The sequence below is a fragment of the Miniopterus schreibersii genome (genome assembly GCF_964146895.1).
Source record: "Miniopterus schreibersii genome assembly, chromosome: 20".
NCBI lineage: Eukaryota > Metazoa > Chordata > Mammalia > Chiroptera > Miniopteridae > Miniopterus > Miniopterus schreibersii.
In genome coordinates, this window is record NC_138122.1 from 16697804 (window position 1) to 16717980 (window position 20177).

Here is a 20177-nt window from a genome sequence, read left to right on the forward strand (position 1 = left end):
GGGTCCCTATCCCGCCCTGGGCTGGCACTGCGGTGGGGGACCAGGTCCCTTTCCCAATCCCTGGCTTGCGTGAAGGTTGCGAGGGGTGGGGGGACAGGGAGTGCCTGGCGTCCTGGCCCCCAGCCCCGGGCTGGCAGGGCGCAGAGGTGGCGGGGCCAGTCCTTACCTGCGTCCCGAGAACTGGGCTCCCCCGACGCTCCACGCGGCGCTGCCTCCCGGGAGCAGGAGCCCGAGGCAGAGCAGCGCCCAGGCCCGTGGGCCGCCCATGCTGCGCCCGGCGCCCTCCGCGGCGGCCCCTCTGTCGCCGCCCCCAGCCTGTCGCCCGCGCCGCCAGCCGCCCTGGACGCGCGGATCGCGGTTCCCAGCGCCGCGGCGCGAGGGCGGGAGGGAGGCGGGCGCGGGGCGGGGGCGCGCGTCCCGGCCTCGGCCGGCCCCTCGGCACGGCCCCCCGCCCCCTGCGCCTCCACTGCCAACCCGGAAGGAGCCCCGAGGGGCCGGGCGCCCCCGCCAGGAGGCCCGCCAGGTGCCCACCTGATCCGGGCGCCCTGCGCCGCGTGGTCCTTTTGGGGGCGGGGTACCGGTTCCCAGATGCCCTCCCACGGGCTGGAGGCTGGAGGACCGAGTCCCAGACGCATCCGGGCCGAGGCCGCCAACCCTGAACTAATGGTGCGGGAGCCTCAGCCCCTCTTTTTTTCTTTTAATCCTCACCCGAGGATATTTTTCCCATTGATTTTTAGAGAGAATGAAGGGAGGGAAAGAGGGAGGGAGGGAGAGAGAGATATCGATTGGTTGCCTCCACTGAGCCAGGTCCAATCTGCAACCCAGGTAGTGCCCTTGACGGGGAATGGACCCTGGACCCTTCAGTGAACCAGGGCCAGGGCTCACCCCTTCTTTTTTGAGGGATCCAGTTCCTGAGGCATGCGGGAGGTGGGTCCGTCCATCCATGCAACAAAGGCTTCCTGAGCAGTAAGTGCCCCTGCATGCAGGACACCTCACCTCTGCTTCACATCCCATTTCGGTTTAATTTTCAAACCACGCTGAGAGAGGTGGGCACAATTATCCCCATTTTACAGAGAAGAAAACTGAGGCCCGGACACTCATAGTCTCCCCAGGAGGGGAAGACCTGGGTTGATCCCATAAGGTCAGTGTCCACTCATCACCATATTACAGATGGAGAAACTGAGGCACAGAGGGGAGACATCATTTGCCTAAAGCCCTCCATCAGTGGTTGGAAGAGCTAGGTTTTGAACAGAGATCTCCTGACTTTAGAGGGGGTCAGCTCTTAAGCCAATTAGGAAAGTGTGCAGAGAGCACAGTGGTCTAGGGCTCAGTTTTCCCATCTGTAACAAGGTATGGAGAGGCTTAGAGTGGGGTTCCTTCATCTGGGGTACATAGGTGAGCAAGCCATGTACCTTGAATACCAGAAAGGTGTATGCAAATATGTTTTTGTGATGCACATGTGTGCGCGCGCATGTTTTTGTGTGTGTGCATGTGCATGTGTGCAGGTATGATGGGTGTGTGTATTTATGGAGAGAGACCACAGCTCTCATCAGAGGGGCCCAGAGCCCTCCAAAACTCCCGGACAGGCTCTAACCCCTTTCTGCCTGGATTGACGTGTATCGGGCAGTCCTGAGCTGGGGATTCCCTGTCCAGCTGAATGGTGCACTGGGGGCCTGTCCCTCAGAATCCTGCCATGGGTTTGTCCAGATCCAAGATCTCTGCTGGGATACGCCAGTAGGAAGGATCTGCCAGCCCCACCTCTGCCTTCTGAGGACTGCCTCTCCTGGACTCACCGGGGCTGACAGCACCAGGTCCCCGGGCTGAGTCTGGATGAGGGAGGGTGTGCTGATACAGAGGGACCTGACCCCTGTGCCCCTGAGAGGGTGGGTAGGTAGTGAGAGCTGGGTACAGACCCTGCTTCTGCCACCTCAGCCCGTTAGCTTGGGTAAGTCCTGCCCTTCTCTGAGCTTCATTTTCTCTTTGTAAGGAGGACATTGCACAGTCCTTATGGGTGTGTGGGCAGGAATGAGAAAATGCAGTGCTGCCCTGACACCCACTCTCCCCTGCTTCATATGGTCCCCCAAGGGAAACCCGCTTGCTCCAACAACATCATCACAGTGCCAACTTTGCCCCCTTGGGAAGTTCCCTCCCTCCTTCCATGTGAGAGTTTTGGGCATCTACTTTGTGCCACCTACCTGAACCCCAAGAAATGCAGCTTTGTGCCTGTCCAGTTAGCCCTTGTTTTTGATACAACTAGATCAGTGACTTAATCCCTTGGATGACTTGTTATTCTCAAAAGGCCATCTCCTAAGAGGCTCCCAGGCCCACCTTCAGCCTGGTCAAGTGGCTGGGATCAAAACCCATCTTTCCAAAGGGCACGTTGAGGGGCATGCAGCTCTTTAGGAAAGAGAAGAGCTGGACAGTCTCTTGGCAGGCCTGTGAGGTAACTGGGACTCCTGATGGGTACTACAGACTGAGGAAGCACTGCCAGGTCTGTTTGCAACATGTTTGAGATGCCCCTGTAATTAAAGGCATACACATTTCTTTACTACCAAACTCATGGGAGCTTCAGGCTACTAAGGGATTTCTCCATCAAGGGACCATCTCGGTAAAAGCTGTTACCAACATTTTGATATCAGAGGGGATCCTGTCCTTGCTGAGGCTGGGATCTCTTTGTCCAGGGTATTTATTTATGACTACAGTCACATCCTGTGACATAGCCTGGTGGTTACTGCATAGGCTCAACACCCCATAGGCCTAGATGTCAATTCCTGTGTGACCTGGGATAAGACACCTCCCCTCTCTAAGCCTCATTTCCTTGCTGGAAAAAAATAAGTCATAGGACCTTTTTAAGATCCCTTTGGCTCAAGGGCCCATGCTTCTGGGAAAGACTGAAGGCTTTGGGTCTCCCTATGGGCACAGCCCAAAGCCCCCTTTTAGGGGCGCACTTTCCTGATGGATGTCAGCCTGTTTTCTGGTCTTCTTTCCTCCCTGAGCAAGAAGGGCAGGAAATGCCTCAGGGACCTGGGTCTTGGTCATTTGAGGTTTCAGTATTTGCTGAGACAGGGAGGAGAGGGGCCCGCTGGCTTGAGGTCTCAGGCCTGTCCCTGTGGGCGGGGCCTCCTCCCTGGGGGCTGGTCCTCTCAGCTGCCAAGACCAGACCACAACCGCCAGTAAGGACAGCAGCTTCCGCTCCTGAGCTCTGCCTGTGCCAGGCGCTGTGCTAAGCAGTTTGCTTGCATTGTCTCCTGCGCTCCTCTCCACCGCCCAGGGGGTTGAGGGGGCCTTATTATCCCCAGGTGTGGGGCTCGCCACAGGTCCACAGCTGGTGACTGATGGTTACCCACTAGGCCACACTGCCGCCCTCTGGCTGAGCCCCTCAGGAGAACTTCTTTAGGGGAAAAAAATGAGAACTCAGTTCAGATTTAGACTACCGTCTGGGAGCTGATGAGGTGAGAGAGAACACATGGACCACACAGGGACACGAATTGGACATGCAAACTACACACACACACACACACACACACACACCCTCCCCCAGCAGGCCTTCTGTTGAGGACTCACTGACACATCCACCCTGGCCTAGTCCAAACAGGAAATGCTGTTCTCCCCATAGCAAACAAACCTGGGTCACAGCCTCCTTCCCCTGTCACCTCCAACTGGGCCCGCACCAAGTGCCTCTTTCCTCTGCCTGTGTCCCCCAGGACAGCCTCCCCAGCTCAGGGTGCCCAAGTCAGCCCTCTTCACACACCAGTTTGTGTGAGCTCAGGCATTCCACCTGATCTGTACCCACATCATGCCCATTCTATAGGTGAGGAAGAAGCCCAAGAGGGCAGAGTGTTGCCCAGAGCCCTTGGTGGCAGCCCCCAGGGACCCAGAGCCTGTGGCAGCAGCCCCGGATGTCATGAAAACGAAGGGGCCATGTAAATGTCAGTGGCCTTCAAAGCCTCTGCCCAGACAAAGGGCCGGCCGGAGGGCGGGGCCTTCTAGGTTTCAGAACAATGCCCGCTTTCTGTGCCTTTGATCTGGAGGCCTGGCCCTGCTGCCCCTCAGTCCCAGAGCAGGGGCCACCCCGTTGGGCCACAGCAGGAGCACTGGGGGTCCCAGAGAGCCTGCAGCTGCCGGGCCAAGTTATTTATGCTCCATGGAGCTGCCCTTCTCACCCAGCTCATTCCTTCCTCACGGAACTGGGACTGGGGCTGGAAGGGAGTGATGGGAGGAAGGAAGCTGCCGGAAAATCATTAATTAGGGCTGTGAGAGGGCCTTCCTGCCCTCCCCAGGAATCCTCAGGCGGAGAAACTACACCGTTGGGGTTGGGGGAGGACAACAGTGGACAGGGCAGGGCACAGCAAGTGTGGCAGGACAGGGTGCCTGTACTTGGAGTCAGGAGACCTAGATGTTCAGTGTGATCTAGAGGGAGTCCCTTCTTTCCAGGCCTCAGTCCCCTATCTGGAAAATGGGATGATACAAGACTTGGGGACTTTCCTGTGACTGCTTTGCTGACTGTAAAGGAATGGACAATGAGAGGCCTTCTCCTTAAAGTTTGTCCCGCTTCCCTTCCTCTGGTCCCTTCCCCCAAATCCCCTGCTTTCTGCCCCACTTACCTTTGTCGGGTCCCTTATTCTGCTTCTCTTTCCACGCCTCTCCTCCTGCAAAAATGGACTAATGAAGTCTCCGTAGGCAGCATCCGCCTAGCTGGGGGATAGAGGGAGGAGCTGTTGGCTCGTTCATACTAAAGTGTTCAAAACTGATATGTTAAATGTTGGGAGGCAGTTAACAGGGATTCTTCTTCATTTAAGCCCTAAATCACTGATAGTGGAACTTCTGGGTTGGTAAAGGGGATGCTTGGGGAGCAAGGGTCTAGAAACAAGGTCTGAGAGGAACTTCTGGGTGGGAAGGTGTCCATCTCCCAGCCCCAGTGAGGTGAAACCCACCAGCTGCTGGACGCATCTGAAGTGGCAGCCAAAAGTCCCTCTGGGTTAGATGGCTCTGGCAGGTGTAAAGGACAGGCAAGAGGAGCCACTCAGAGCAGATACCTTGGAGCAGCCCACCAGCCCTGCCCATGTCAGGAGGCACCTGCTGGACCAGGAGCACATGGGCCTATCCCTCCTGCCACCCCCAAATGAATGGGTTTCCACCTCTGAGGAAGTGATTCTGAGGGGGAAGAGGGGAATGAGAGGAGTAGAAGATGGAAAGAGTCAGGAAGAGAGAGAGAGAGATACTCAGAAAGAGAAAGAGAGCCAGCAAGTCAGAGATAGAGCGAGATAAGTGGGCCAGAGAGATGTAAGAGAGACAGATGGAAAGACACAGAGAGAAGGGCACTTCGGGAAGAGGACCCCAGGTTGTTGTTCTCTGCCCCTGTGGGAGCTGGGCAGGGGGGCAGGAAGGACCAGGTGTCAGCCCAGCACCACACCAGGGGCCTCATCCATCCCTCTGCCTCCCTCAGACCTGCTCCCCGACAGCCCCAAGGATGGGAAGCTGTCCTTCCTCCATCTCCGGCCCATGCCTGGCACTCGCTGACCAATGGGTTCTGAACTGCCGCAGGTATAAATTATGAATGGGCAGCCCTGTGAAGCAGATGGAGCCACTGGAGAAATGGATTCCTAGCCTGGAGGTTGGCCCGAGGACACTTAAGTGGATGGACAGCCTTATGGGGGGATGTGCATTCCTCAAGCACCTGGACCCCAGGCTCTCCCTGCCCTGCCCTCCTGTCCAGCCCCGCAGGGCTAAGCCTGAATCCTCTCCATCTGCTCATTCCTTGGCTCCATCCCATCCAGCCTCCACCCCTTCCTGGGATGTGGCCTTGGTGGTCTCAGTGGCCTCTCACCTCCTCTCTGATCCTTCCAGTCCTTCAGGATCTTCCCAAAGGAAAATAGAGCCAAGTAACCCTATGAGGTAAAGCTTCAGCCCTTGCTGCTCACAGGTTGAGAACTGAAAGTGGCCTGGCCTGTTCATCAGCCCTCTGTCCCAGACCCTGGACATCAAACATCTCTCAGTTCCCCAGCTCACCCTGAGTTCTCCAATCGGTCTCAGGGCTTTCCCATCCTATCCCCTCTGCCTGCCAATACCCACTTACTCTTCAGTCTCAACTCACACATCACCTGCCCCCCACCTCTAGGAAGGTGCCCCACATCCCCAAGACTGGGTCACGTGTCTACTGGGCTTCCCCACTCACAGCACTCTATGCTGGAGCCCTCTGTTGATTTGTCTGGTTTGCCTGATGGACCATAAATAGGTATAGATGCCGGGCCCTTTTTGGAATTTTCCTAGGAGTTTTAGGAAAGATACATACACCAGGAGCCATAAAAGATAGATTTGGGTACATAAAAATTTCTTCACCAAGAAGGAGTAATATGATTAACTGGAACATTTTGCAACATATCAATCAGATAAAAAGGCTAATTTCCTCCTCATATAAAAGAGCTCTTACAAATCAGTAACATCAATCAGTGGCCTAACATAATAATAGACAACAGTTATGAGTAAATAGCTTGCATTATCACAGCCACCCATGCAGATGTATTTTGCCCAGGAAAGAGAGGCCGGGGAGACTAATAAATTGCACAGCTAGCAATAGCAGAGTGGGACTCAAAGTCTGGCTGCAGAACCCTGGAGCAGGAGGCCAGGATAGTCCAGGTCCAGAATTGGCCCTGGAACCCTGCATTGTGCCCATCTCCCTTCTGACAGGGGCGTGTTGGCCCCTGGGCTGCTTGTGCCCAGCCCTGGTGGGACATTCCTAGGAGCACAGCTTGGACTGCTCCAGCAAAAATAAATAAGCCCAACGTGGGGCTAACATTGGGGGGTCTGTAGCCCCAGCTTGGCCAGCAGGAGGTTTCAATCCTACTTATGTCCTCACTGTGTGACCTTGGCCAAGTTGCTTTCCCTCTCTGAGCCTCAGTGTTTTCACTTGGAAAATGGGGATAGCAGCACTTGTTAGGCAGGTTGCTATGAGGAACATTTAAATGAGCTCCTTGCTCAGGAACACATACTGCTCAGAGAAACGTACCCATGTTGAATCCAAAGAATGTTACATACAGTTGGCAGAATGAGAAATCTTGGCAGCCTCGGGATCTGAGGCCTGGGACAGACAAAAGGCTTGGTGTTTGGTGAGTAGAATATTAGGTAAGGATCGGGGGGTTCCTAAAGGCCCTTCACTACTACTAATTGTTGCCTGAAATGCTTCTGTTGGCCAATCACTTCACATAAAGCAAGGAAAATCCATGTTGAAATTCAAAACTCTTTTCTAGGAGGGTTATTGTATTTATGCAAGGCTAGACAGGATCGTTCAGTTACTGTCATTTTTGGCTTTGCTGGCTCAGGGAAATGTCTTCTTTCTAGGTACTCTGCCTGCAATTAGGAAGCTTCGCCACTAGGTGGCGCCTTGGGCTTGTATCGCAAAGATGAGATTTTTGTTGTTTTTTGGCCTCTGATCCACTCCTAGAAGCTGCCTTTTGAGAAGAACAAAGGGGAATACAGGGAAAGTCTTCAGATTGGTGGAAAAGAGTGCTGTGATCAGTTAGAAATGTCTGCCCAGGGTGAATGAGTAGAAAATAGCAGCTTCTGAGCCAGGCATCCAGCCACCTCTAGACTGTGCTTTTGAGCATATAAGTATGTGTTTCAATTTAATGGTACTTTTTAGAATAAGTAGGACTCTTTTAAAAACACTTGAGCATTGCCCTAGCCAGGTGACATATAAGAATCAACCACTGAAAGCATAAATAAGGGGAACATCAAGATTGATGTTTGTCTCTCTCTCTTTCCCTTCCTCTCTCTCTCTGAAATCAATAAATAAAACAAATAAACACTTGAGCATAAATGTTAGAATTACTAATTACTGTTTAAGAAGCGATGCTTATAAGAATTATTTTTGTAAAAAAGAACATGTAATTTGGGAACGAATAGGCAGCAAAATACTTAAGAAAGCAAACAGCCTTTCTCACTAGTCATGAGTGGTTAAGAATTTCTCTTTTTCTCACAACAGTTTTAAAAAGAGGAACCTGTAATACCTTTTTTTTGGCCGGCTTTCCCCCACGTGCGTTCATAAGCAACTCTCGTTCTCGCAGTTGAGACTCACAGCTTTGCTCGGGTCTGTGGCTGGCTGCTCGCTCGGCCTCTGTCTCAGTGAGACAGTTCTTGGGATAAACTATAAAGGAGCAAGAGAGCCTTTGGGCTGCATTCTTCCCAAGAATTGCTGAGTTTTATAAAACATTCCTTTTCATCAGTAAACCCTCAAAGGCTTCTTAGACTCTTTTTAGTGGTAAAACATTATAATAATATACTATCATTAAAATTTTTCTGAAAGAAATCACTTGTAATCCATTAACCTTGATATAATGATTCCCCAGGTTTTTGTTTGGGGTTTTTGCCTCCTTTCTTTTTAGTGCTGTTTTTTGTTGTTGCCAAAAAAAAAAAGAGAGGTTCCACCCCCTCAAAAATCTTTCCCCTACCTCCAGGCACCTGAAAATCCTCCTTTCTCTTACTCTTGGCTGTTCATCCTTTGAAGTCAAAGCTGCCTTCATTTCTAATCTGCACTGAATGGTTCTTTATTGATAGTCACACGAGGGATCAGAGGGAGCCAGACACAGGCTGCCTTCCGCAAGGGTAGGGAGCTGTCACAGTTTCCGCACACACGCTCCATGCAAGTGAACGTGGCTACAGGGCCAGATACCAGGTATCTTCGTTGGTGGGAATTATGGGTGTGTCAATATTTTCTCGTTTTTAACTTGTCGCTTTGGTGATCTGTACTGTATCAGGTGTGTAACTTAAAATATAACATATTTTTAATTTAAAAAACACATTCACCACTCTGAGGCTTATACCCAAGAGCAGTGAAAACATATATTCACACAAAAACTTGCAAGTGACTGTTCGCAGCAGCATTACTCATCATAGCCAAGAAGTGGAAACACCCAAATGTCTGTCAGCTGATTAATGGATAAATGGTCTATCCATACAATGGGATATTACTCAGCCATACAGAGGAATGAAGTGCTACTGCATGCTACAATGTGGATGAATCTCAAAAACATTACGCTAAGGGAAAGAGGCTGATCACAAAAGGCCCCTTGCTGTGTGAATCCGTTGATATGAAATGTCCAGAACAGGGAAATCTGTAGAGATGATGGAAAGCAGAATAGTGGTTGCCGAGGGCTGGGGAGGGGGCATAGGTGGAGGGAAATGGGAAGCCACTGCTAATATGTATAGGATTTCTTTTCCGAATGGTGAAAATGTTTTAAAGTGGATTGTAGTGATGGGTGCACCACTCTGAGTTCACTAAAAACTATTGGCTTGTGCACTTTAAGTGGGTGAATTGTATGATAGGTGAATTACATCTCAATAAAGCTGTTGTATATAAAACACACACATACATTCAAACAGAACTTAAGATTTTAAAGGTGAGAAAAAGTGTTCCCCAAGACTCTGAGGAAGGAAGGTGGGCAGAGGGGGAAGGAAAGGTTCAGCCACGTTTGACCTTCATGCACCCTGTGGTGTGTGTCACCATTTGGTGGTAAACAAGATGGATTTGGAGACATGGGCCCTGCCCTGGCTGAGCTGCCAGTCCAGACAGCAAAAACAGGTGAACCCACATTATAATCCACTTGGAAAATTCATGGCAGTGACAGCCCAGGGGCTGAGGAGCCCTGGCCCCTAACTCAGCCTGGGCTGTCAAGGAATGGGGGGAAAAGGGGCATCTAAACTGTGGCGTCGCAGATGAGCAAGTCATCCAGGGGAAGCCCAGGGGAAGAGTCCCAGGTAGAGGGAACAGCACGGGGGAGGCCTGAAGGCAAGAGGAAGCTTGGACTCCTGCAGGAACCAAGGGGGAGAAGAACAGAGAGACCAACAGAGCCAGGCCGTGGGAGCTTCGGAGGCCAAGTCTGGGCTGCTTCCTGAGGCCCTACGGATCACTGTGAGACCTTGAGGGAGGGACATGGGTCTGGTCTTTGCTTTTGAAAAATCCCTCTGGCTGCAAGGACTGGAGACCGGGAGACAGGGGTAGTTGCAGGGGCCCAGCTTGGACTATGGTGGCTGGGACTATAAGGAGGGGTTGAATGGTGGTTCCCCAAAAGATATGTCCATGTCCTGGAATCCATGAATGTGTCCTTATTTGGAAAAAGTCTTTGCAGATGTAATTAAGGATCTTGAGATGCGATCATCCTGGGTTACCTGGATGACAAACGTCTCTATTAAGGACACCCAGAGGAGAGACCTAGAAGGCCATGTGCAGACGGAGTCAGAGATTAGGGTGATGAGGGCCACAAAGCAAGGAACACCTGGAGCCACCAGAAACTGCAATAGGCAAGGAAGGACCCTCCCCTGGAGCCTTCAGAGGGAGCTCAGTCCTGCTAACATCTTGACTTCAGATTTCTGGCCTCCAGAAGTGTGGGAGATGAAATTTCTGCTGTTTTAAGCCACCAAGTTTGTGGTAATTTGTTATGCCAGCCCCAGAACACTAATACGGGAAGTCACCATGGGGATGGAGAGAAGTCACCAGATTCTAGAGATTTTTAGGTGGTAAAAATAAACTTCCTCCCACACATCTCCTCTCCTGCTGGAACTCCCAAGCATTGCCTTTTGCTCCAACTGCAATCATCTGAGCTTCATTCCTCCAACTGAGAGCTATGTCAGTCACCTGTAAGATGGGATGTTAACGGCTGCCTGGCAGCTAAGGGCTGGGGGAGTATATCCCTAGTGCCTGGCACACAGCACACATTCAGTCCATGACGGCAGCAGTTATAAATCCACAAAACCTTAGAGAGTATGTGAAAAACCATCTCACTTTGCAAACATCCCTGACACTCAGAGCCTTCCCCACTGGCCTCCCAGGAGGCTGAGAGGAGTAGCAGCATCATGGAACTGAGTTATGGGATGAATTGTGTCCCCCCAAAATGCTGAAGTCCTAATCCTGGTGGCCTCTTATTTAGATATAGTCTTTGCAGATGCTCAAGTTAACGTCATCCGGTCCTGTGGGCCCTAACCCAAAATGATTGTGTCTTTATAAGAGGGGAAATTTGGACACTGAGAGAGATGCAGGCCAAGGAATAGGTGAGGCCGCCGGAGCTAGGAGGCAGCTGTGGGACCAATTTGCCCTCACCGCCCTTAGCCGGACCAATCCAGCCAATACCTTGATTTCAGACTCCAGCCTCCTGAACTGTGAGACAATGCATTCCTGTTGTTTAAGCCACCCAGTGTGTGTTCCATTGTTATGGCAACCCCATAGCACTAACATGGGCAGCAATAAGATGAGTCTCACCATGTGAGGAAACTGGGCATTCCAGGGCCTGCTGGTGCCACCCTCCCCTGCCCCCCACAATGATCATTGTCAAGGCCTGTGGTCAGGCTTGGCTGCCTCTCTGCCCCCCACTGCTCCAGCAGGAGGGCACCAGACACTTCCAGGACAGAAGTCTGGGATGCATTTGGAAATCCTGGCAGAGGGGTTTCAAGTTTAGCTCCATCTTGGTCAGCGGGGGAACCGCCATCTGGATCCTGTTTGCTGTCCCTTGGCAGGAAAATCTGAGCAGAATTGTGGAAAATGGTCTGGGAGGGGATGGCTCCCTCTGTGGCCTGGGCCCTGAGTGGGGAGACAGAAGGCCCTGCAGTCAGGCCCGGAGTTGGACCCTGACCCTGCCACTTACTTGCTGGGTGACATCAGGTTGCTCATGTCACCTCCCTCATCTTGGTTTTCTCACCTATAAAAGAAGACAATAGTAGAATTTATCTCCAAATGTTGCTGCCAGGATTCAATGAGATAATGCAAATAGGAGGATGCTTGATGAAGGGAAACTTTACATAATTTTTATTCTTTTTTAAAAAACTTGATTTTAGAGAGAGAGAGGAAAAGCGAGAGAGAAACACTGATTTGTTGTTTCACTTATTTATGCATTCATTGGTTGATTCCTACATGTGCCCTGACCCGGGATTGAACCCACAACGTTGGCATATGGGGATGATACTCTAACCAACTGCACTACATGGCCAGGGCCTAATTTTTATTATTCTTTTAAAAAATTGTGGTAAAATATACATAACATTAAATTTACCATTTTTACCATTTTAAAATGTGCAGTTCAGCGGCAGTAAGTACATTCACATTGTGAAATATCACTTCCATCCATCTCCAGAACGCTTTTCCTCTTGCAAAACTGAAACTCTGTCCCCACTTAGCACTAACTCCCGCTCCTCCTTCCCCCAGCCCCTGGCAACCACCACAGCACTTTCTGTCTCTATGAATATGACTACTCTAGTCTCTCATATAAGTGGGATCATGCAATGTTTGTTCTTGTTTCCTTAGCATAATGTCCTCAAGGCTCGTCCATGTTGTATCGTGTGTCAGAACTTCCTTTAGATTTTTAAAAAAATGAGAAACATATTATTAGCTGCTTTGTGCTGTGGAGAGCTCCCAGTCACCCTGGGTGGAGGTGCTCAATACCCCTCTGTTTATACTGCTGAGGGACAGCAGGTGACGTGGGCCTGGAGGAAGGAGGTCCCGTCACAGTGTCTACTCTTGGGGTGCCTGCTTCCCTGTCTGGGGAGCTGAAGGGAACTTTTTCATAAAGGTGCCAGACTCCTGACTGATTTCCCTTTGAGTTTCTAAAGTTTCTAGAAGGAGATCCCAGGGTCCTAGGGACCCACACTGGGCTGTGGGCACAAAAGTTATGAGTATAAACCTGTGTGAACTAAAAAGGAGGAGTGGCTAAAATGCTGGGGGGACCCAGGCTAATTTGGTTACATCTGATTTCAGGTTCTGCCCTAAGTGCAGCCAGGCTGGAGCCTATCTGAGAAAACCCTGAGGTTCCCAGATATACGATGGAGCCCCTGGCCCCTGAGTCACCCCCTGCCTCACACATGGCTGGGCTTTCACTGCTCCCTCCAACCTCCTGGCCTCCAGGGCCCAGTGGAGCCTCGTTCCCTGGATACTGCCCCAAGATGGAATGGTTCTTGGACGGATGGTGGACTCAAAGGCCTTGGGGTCATCCTTCCGCACAGCAATCTTTGCTGCCCGGGGAGAAAGAGATGCAGTGGAAGGTGGGGCCAAGCATGGGGCCTGGAGGTCAGGTAGGTGTGGGCCACCCACTGGCCTGAGCAGGGCCATTCACCTCCCTCTACCAGCTGCAGGGTTCTCACCTGTCAACTAGAGATAATAACTGTGGCCGCCTGATGGCAGGGCGAGGATTCAGCGGGGCCATGTACCATGTCCAGCCTGTGCCCGGTGGGTTATGAGTAAATGGTTCTGTTACCATTAGGAGGGAGGAGAGCTGCCCGGACTGAATGTGTGTCAGGACACTCCCTGGAATTTTTTTTTTTTTTTTTTAGCCACTGGCCTCTTCTAGAAGTTGCACACAGATAAAAGGTCCCAGTTAATGAGGATCCTGGTTAAAGTTTTAAAATTCACAGCAAGCCCACTCCGCATAATAATGTATCAGAAACACAACAATCCTTTAATCTAGAAGGAATTAATTGCTGGGCCCAGAAATTCAGGGCACGCTAACAGAATCCTTAATTTCTTGAGCTGATGGTTTCAAAAAGGGACTGATTTTAGACTGCTTCTCTCTACGAATAAGTGAGACTCCCACAGTTCTGACAAAGGGTGAGATTGTCTTGATGGCTTACTCAGTAAGAATCGTGTATGTGGGGTCTGAATTAATGTCAGCTTTGAATTTCGCCTGCTGGGTGGAACGTGGCAGACTTCAATCCCCAGGAGATTCAATGCCGGCTCTGTAGCCCGAGCATACTGGGCACTGTGCGGATAATGTCCTCACTCGTCCCACATGACTTTGCTGAGCCCGATTGGAGCCCAAGCTCAGGTTCGGTGTTGGCGATGCAGAAACAGGCACAGCCAGCCTCGAAGACAGACCAGAGGTAAACCCACGGTCAGATAACTGTAATGGCGCACTGTGATAAGGAAATGATGGGGAAGAATGAGGCAGGGTATATGAAAGAGAATGTGGGCCTAATTTAGATGTCAGGGCTTGGTGGGGGTTGGGAGGTAGAGATCAAAGAGTCTTTGTAAGCTGAAAGCTGAAGGATGAGGGGCATTAACTGGTGAAGAGTGAAGACATTGGTCACTCTGGGTGGTGAAACACCCTGTGCAAAGGCCCTGAGGTAGGAATATTCTGTTATAGGAGCTAGGAGCTGTTCTCCTAGCTTACAGTGATTGAGGCACATGGGACAAGAAAAGAAAAATGATCGTTCTCATCATAGTCAGATGAAGGTGAAGCACCATAACTGCTTCATATGGGCTCATGTGCTCTGGGCGCTGTGCTATGCCTAGGGGAATCTGAGCTCTGTTAAGACTCCAAAAAGGACCATCCTTGGTGCACACTGGAGTAGGAGAAGTTAAGGACACAGGCTCTGGGTCACATGACCTGGTTTTGTCTCCTAACTCTCCTTTTAAGGCAGGAGAGAAGGCCTCCAACTCTGATCACAGCATCTTCTTTATTTTAAAATTTATTTTATATTGTTATATATCACTCGGCATTATTATCTTAAACAGTTTTAATGAGATATAATTGACATACAATACACCGTACACACTTAGAGTGTCCAATTTGATATTTGACATATGTCTACACCTGGGAAACCACCTTCACAATCAAGATAATGAATCTATCCACCTCCCCACCCCTGAAGTTTCCCTGTGTCCTTTACAATCCCTTCTTCCCACCCTTCCTACGCCCCCAGGCAACCACTGATCTGCTTTCTGTCACTACAGATTATTTGCATTTTCTAGAATTTTATATAAATGAAATCATACCATCTGTGTTCTTTTTTTGTTCTGGCTTCTTTCACTGTACATAATTATTTTTAAGATTCATCCATTGTTGTATATACCAATAGTTCATTACCTTAAAAAAAAGACACACAACTCGGATCTTTCTTTCCTTCTTAAAATTAATTAATTAATTTTTAAATTTCACTCATTCCCCCACTTCTCCCCCCCCTTTGGCAGGCATCAGCTTGTTCTCTGTATCCGTGGGTCTGTTTCTGCTTTGTTTTGTTTTTTCATTTGTTTTGTTTTTTTAGATACCCCATATTAGTGAAACATGTGGTATTTGTCTTTCTCTGCTTTATTTCACTCAGCATAATACTCTCTAGGTCCATCCATATTGTTGCAAATGGCAAGATTCATTCTTTTTTTTATTGCTGAGTAATATTCCATTGTGTATATATATACCACATCTCCTTTACTCATTCAGCTATCGATGGACACTTAGGTTGCTTCCATATCTTGGCTATTGTAAATAATGCTGCAGTGAACATAGGGTGCATATGTCCTTTTGAATTAGTGTTTTGGATTTCTTCAGATAAATACCCTGAAATGGGATTTCTGGATCATATGACAGCTATATTTTTAATTTTTTGAGGCATCTCCATACTGTTTTCCATAGTGGCCACACCAATTTACAATCCCACCAACAGTAGACAAAGGTTCCCTTTTCTCTATATCCTTACCTTCTCATTTCAAAATCCTTATCTTAATTATACCTACAAAGAACATTTTCCCAAATAAGCTAACATTCACAAGTTCCAGGAATTAGGATATGGACATATCTTTTTGGGGGGGGGGGGGCACACACTATTCAGCATATTATAATTGTCTCAGCACCATTTGTTGCAAATCAATTGACCATATACTTATGGTTCTATTTCTGGACTCTGTTCTGTTTCATTAACTAGTTGTCTATTTTATACCAATGCCACACTGTCTTAATTGCTGTAGCTTTATAATAAGTCTTAAAATCAGGTATTTAAATCCTCCATTCTTAAATACCTATTTAAGTCCTCTGCATTTACATATACATTTTAGAATAAATTATCAATTTCTACAAAAAGGCCTGCTGGAACTTTGACTAGAATTATGTTGAATCTATAGCTTGATATAGGAAGAACTGACATCTTGACAATATGGAGTCCTTCAATCCATGAACATGGTATACCTCTTCACTTATTTAGATTTCTAAAATTTCTCACAATAATGTTTCGTACAATATTTCACACTATCTGTTGTAATTATCCCTAAGTTTTAAAATATTTTTTGTTATTGTAAATAGTATTTAAATTTTTTTTAACCCTCACCCAAGGATATTTTTTCTATTGCTTTTCAGAGAGAGTGGAAGCGAGAGAGAGAGAGAGAAACATCGATGTGAGAGAGACACATTGATTGGTTGCCTCCCACACATGCCCCAACTGGGGCTGGGGATCAAGCCTGCAACTGAGGTATGTGCCCTTGACTGGAATCAAACCCAGGACCCTTTAGTCCACAGGCCGATGCTCTAACCACTGAGCCAAACCAGCCAGAGCTAAAATTTTTTTAATTTTCAATTTTTGTTGCTAGTAATACTATTGATTTTTGTATAGTGACCTTGTATTTGCATCCTTATTATAGTTACCTATCATTCCAGTAGCTTTTTTAGTACATTTAATCAGAGTTTCAACATAGAAATGTTATTTGCAAATAAAGGCAGTTTTTATTCTTTCTCTCAAATATGGATGCCTTTTATTTCCTTTTCTTGCCTGGTTATATTTGCTAGAACTACCAGTACAAATATAAATAGAAGTGGTGAGAATAAACAAGCTTGTCTTGCTCATGATCTTAGGGGAAAAGCATTCAGCCTATCCCCATTAAAGATGATGTTAGCTGTATAGCTTAAAAATTTTTTTTGATAGATGTCCTTTATTAGGTAAGGTAGTTCTCTTCTATTTCTGGTTTGCTTAAAGTTGTTGTTGTTGTTTTAATCAGAAATGAATATTTTCCTGAATTTATTGAGATGATCTTATAGTTCTTTTTAAGTTGGTTAATATGTTGAATCCCACTGATTGATATTCTAATGTTAAAGCAACTTTGTATTCTTCAGAGAAAAATCTCACTTGGTTGTGATACATTACTTTTATTATATATTATATATTCAGAGATGGCTTCTGGAATAGTGCTGTGAGGAGCTCTATGGTCCCTCTTCCCAGAGAAACAACTATAATTGGTAAAAAATTATTTGGAAAAAACCCCCCAACATTTAAAGTCCCAGGAAATTTCCCTAAGGGTATACAACAAAGAAACATTAAATTAAGAAAATCTACTAAATCTTAGCACAGAAAGGGTTGGTGCATTAGAGCCATTCCTCCCCTCCCCCACTCACTTCAGCTCAGAAATCATCATCAAACTTGAGGCTAGACTGATAGAGATTATGCAATCTGAAGAACAGAGAGAGAAAAGAATGCAGAAAAATGAACACAGCCTTAGAGAAATGTGAGACACCATTAAGCGCATCAACACATGCATAAGGGAGCCCCAGAGGAGAGGAGAAAAAGGAGAAGGAAAACCATTTGAAGAAATATTGGCAAAACACTCCTCAAATTTGATGAAAACATTAATCTACATATCCAAGAAGCTTCATAGGCTCCAAGTAGAAAAAATGCAAACAAATCCACACTCAAATATATCATGGTAAAAATGTTCAGATAAGAGAAACTATTGAAAACAGCAAGAGAAAAACGAGTTATCACATACAAGAGATTTTAGACTAACAGCTGACTTCTCATCAGAAACAATGGAGGTGAGAGGGCAAAATGCTGAAAGAGAAAATAAGTTAACCAAGCATAGTATGTTAAGCAAAAACTATCTTTCAAAACTGAAGGTGAAATAAAGACATTTCCAGATAAACAAAAAACAAGAGAGTTTGTTATGTTAGTGATTTTGATTTGCCAAAATTCTGTTAAGAATTTTTGTTTGTGGATGGAAAAGGTGAAGGGGTCAAGAACAAATTGGTGGTTACGAAAGAGTCACAGGGGTATAAACTACAGCATAAGGAATAGAGTCAATAATTTGTAATAACTGTGTATGGTGCCAGGTGGATACTTGAAATTTTGGGGGGATCACTTTGTAAATTATATAATTATTTAACCACTATGCTGTACACCTGAAACTATAATATTGAGTGTCAACTGTAATTGAAAAATAAAATTTTAGAGAAAAAACAAGATGGCGGCATAGGTAACAGCTGCACCCGCCACCTCCCGCAACCACATCAAAATTACAACTAAAATACAGAACCACCATCACTCAGAGCCTCCTGAAATCTGGCTGAAAAGAAACCCTACAAGCAGGGAACTGAAGAAGCACTGAGACCGGTAGGAGGGGCACAGACGCGGTTGGATCAGGGCTGAATCCTGGAGACGCGGCCGAGGGCCCACACCCAGTGCTGTGGTTTAAACCCTGGAGGACATCTCCATGGGGGGGATTTCCCAGAGGAGGGAAGGGTCCCAGCCCCACATCAGGCCCACAGCCCAGGGCTCCAGGGCCAGGAAGGGACATCCCCAGAACTTCGGGCTGTGAAAACCAGCGGGGACTGTCGCTGAGGGTTGCAGAGGCTTCGGGAACCCCAGGCAGCTCCAGGCAACTCCTCTTAAGGGGCCCGTGCACGGACTCACTAGGACGCGCTCCCTCTGAGCCCAGCGCCGGGCAGCAGCCTGAAAGGACCTGGGACATTGGGGAGGGACTAACCTGCCTGAAATCCAGGTGAGAGTTGGAGGGGCGGCTTTCTCCAGGCAGAGAAGCTGGCGGAGGCCGTGGCTCCTTTGGCGAGTCCTCCGCGTACACAGCCGGCAGGCAGGCGCCATATTTGAATCGTCAGCACCTGACTCACACCTTTGGCCCCGCCCCGTGATTCCCCGAGGCCCCGCCCCTCCCCACCCTCAGGCTCATCCAGGCCATTTCCAGTGGCTTTTCTGTGCAAGTGGCCTCTCCAGCCTTATGCTTATGACTTTCCTAAAATCTCTCAAACAAGCAGCAGTGGGCCCCATACGGCTTGATAAGTGGCCCAGGCCTGGCACTAGCGGCAGCCTGCATTGGTTCATAGCTTGGCCTCTCCTGGACATCACCAAGCCCAGCACAAGTAGCAGCCAATTACAGTTTGCAGTGTAGCTCATGCTGGGTGGTCCTGGACAAGGCACTGGCATAGGCTGACTTTGCACCTCCTGGGAGGCCCCAGAGACAGTGCACCTGGTGGTCAGACTCGACCACACTGGATTACAACCCTACCACATCCATGAGTGACACTCAAGGGGCGCACTTGGTGAACACCAAAGCCCCACTGAAGTAAATCCTGCTCCATAGGGGTGTCTCCAGCACAGCAGCTCTTTGGCTGTAGTTGCAGCTGGTCCTCCCAGCTGACTGGCCGGGAGGTCAATTCCTCCCAGTGAAGCCAACAGCAACCAAGGCTCAGCTACAACAGGACAGTGCACACAGCCCACACAGGGGAGCACCTAGAAGGCCCAGCTCAGGTGACTAGGGAGGCTGAGCCACTGGACCCTACAGGACATCTACTACACCAAGCCACTCTGCAAATTCCAGGAGACATAGCAGCTCTACCTAATACATAGAAACAAACACCAGGAAGCAGCCAAAATGTGGAGGCAAAGAAACATGTCACAAAGGAAAGAACAGAAGAAATCTCTAAAAGAGGAACTAAATGAAATAGATCCAAGCAAGCTAACAGATACAGAGTTCAGAATTTTGTTTATAAGGGATGTTTAAGCATATTATTAGGGAAATAACTGAGAAAATCGATAACATAATAAAGTACCAATTTGAAATGAAGGCTACATGAACTGAAATGAAGAATAATTTACAGGGAATCAACAGCAGAGCAGAAGACGCTGAGAATCAAATCAGCAATTTGGAACATGAGGAAACAAAAAATACCCAACCAGAAGAGCAAAAAGAAAAAAGAATCCAGAAATATGAAGATAGCATCAGGAGCCTCTGGGACAACTTCAAGAGGCCCAACATTCATATTATTAGGGTGCCAGAAGGGGAAGAAAGAGACCAAGAAATTGAAAACCTATTTGAAAAAATAATTACAGAAAACTTCCCCTATTTGGGGAAAGAAATAGACTTACAAGTCCAGGAAGCACAGAGAGTCCCAAACAAGAGGAACCCAAAGAGACCCACAGCAAGACACATCATAACTAAATGCCAAAGGTTAAAGACAAAGAATCTTAAAAGCAGCAAGAGAAAAGCAGTTGGTTACCTACAAGGGAGCCCCCATATGACTGTCAGCTGATTTCTCAACAGAAACTTTGCAGGCCAGAAGGGAGTGGCAAGAAATATTCAAAGTGATGAAAAACATGAAACTACAACCAAGATTGCTCTACCCAGCGAAGCTATCATTTAGAATAGAAGG

At 48.2% G+C, this 20177-nt stretch overlaps 1 protein-coding gene across 9 annotated transcripts in view; it reads right to left on the reverse strand.

The window, feature by feature from the left end:
• EMID1 (EMI domain containing 1) overlaps positions 1 to 365 on the reverse strand; it is a 33998-nt gene extending 33633 nt beyond the window's left edge. For all 9 annotated transcript variants that reach the window (XR_013997854.1, XR_013997855.1, XM_081123661.1 and 6 more), the window contains exon 1: positions 167 to 365. Coding sequence is in view for 7 of the 9 variants with exons in the window: in XM_081123661.1 (XP_080979787.1) it covers positions 167 to 267 (101 nt within the window). In the remaining 2 variants the exon portion in view is untranslated. The remainder of the gene's footprint in view (positions 1 to 166) is intronic.
• Between the last annotated feature and the right edge of the window lie 19812 nt (positions 366 to 20177).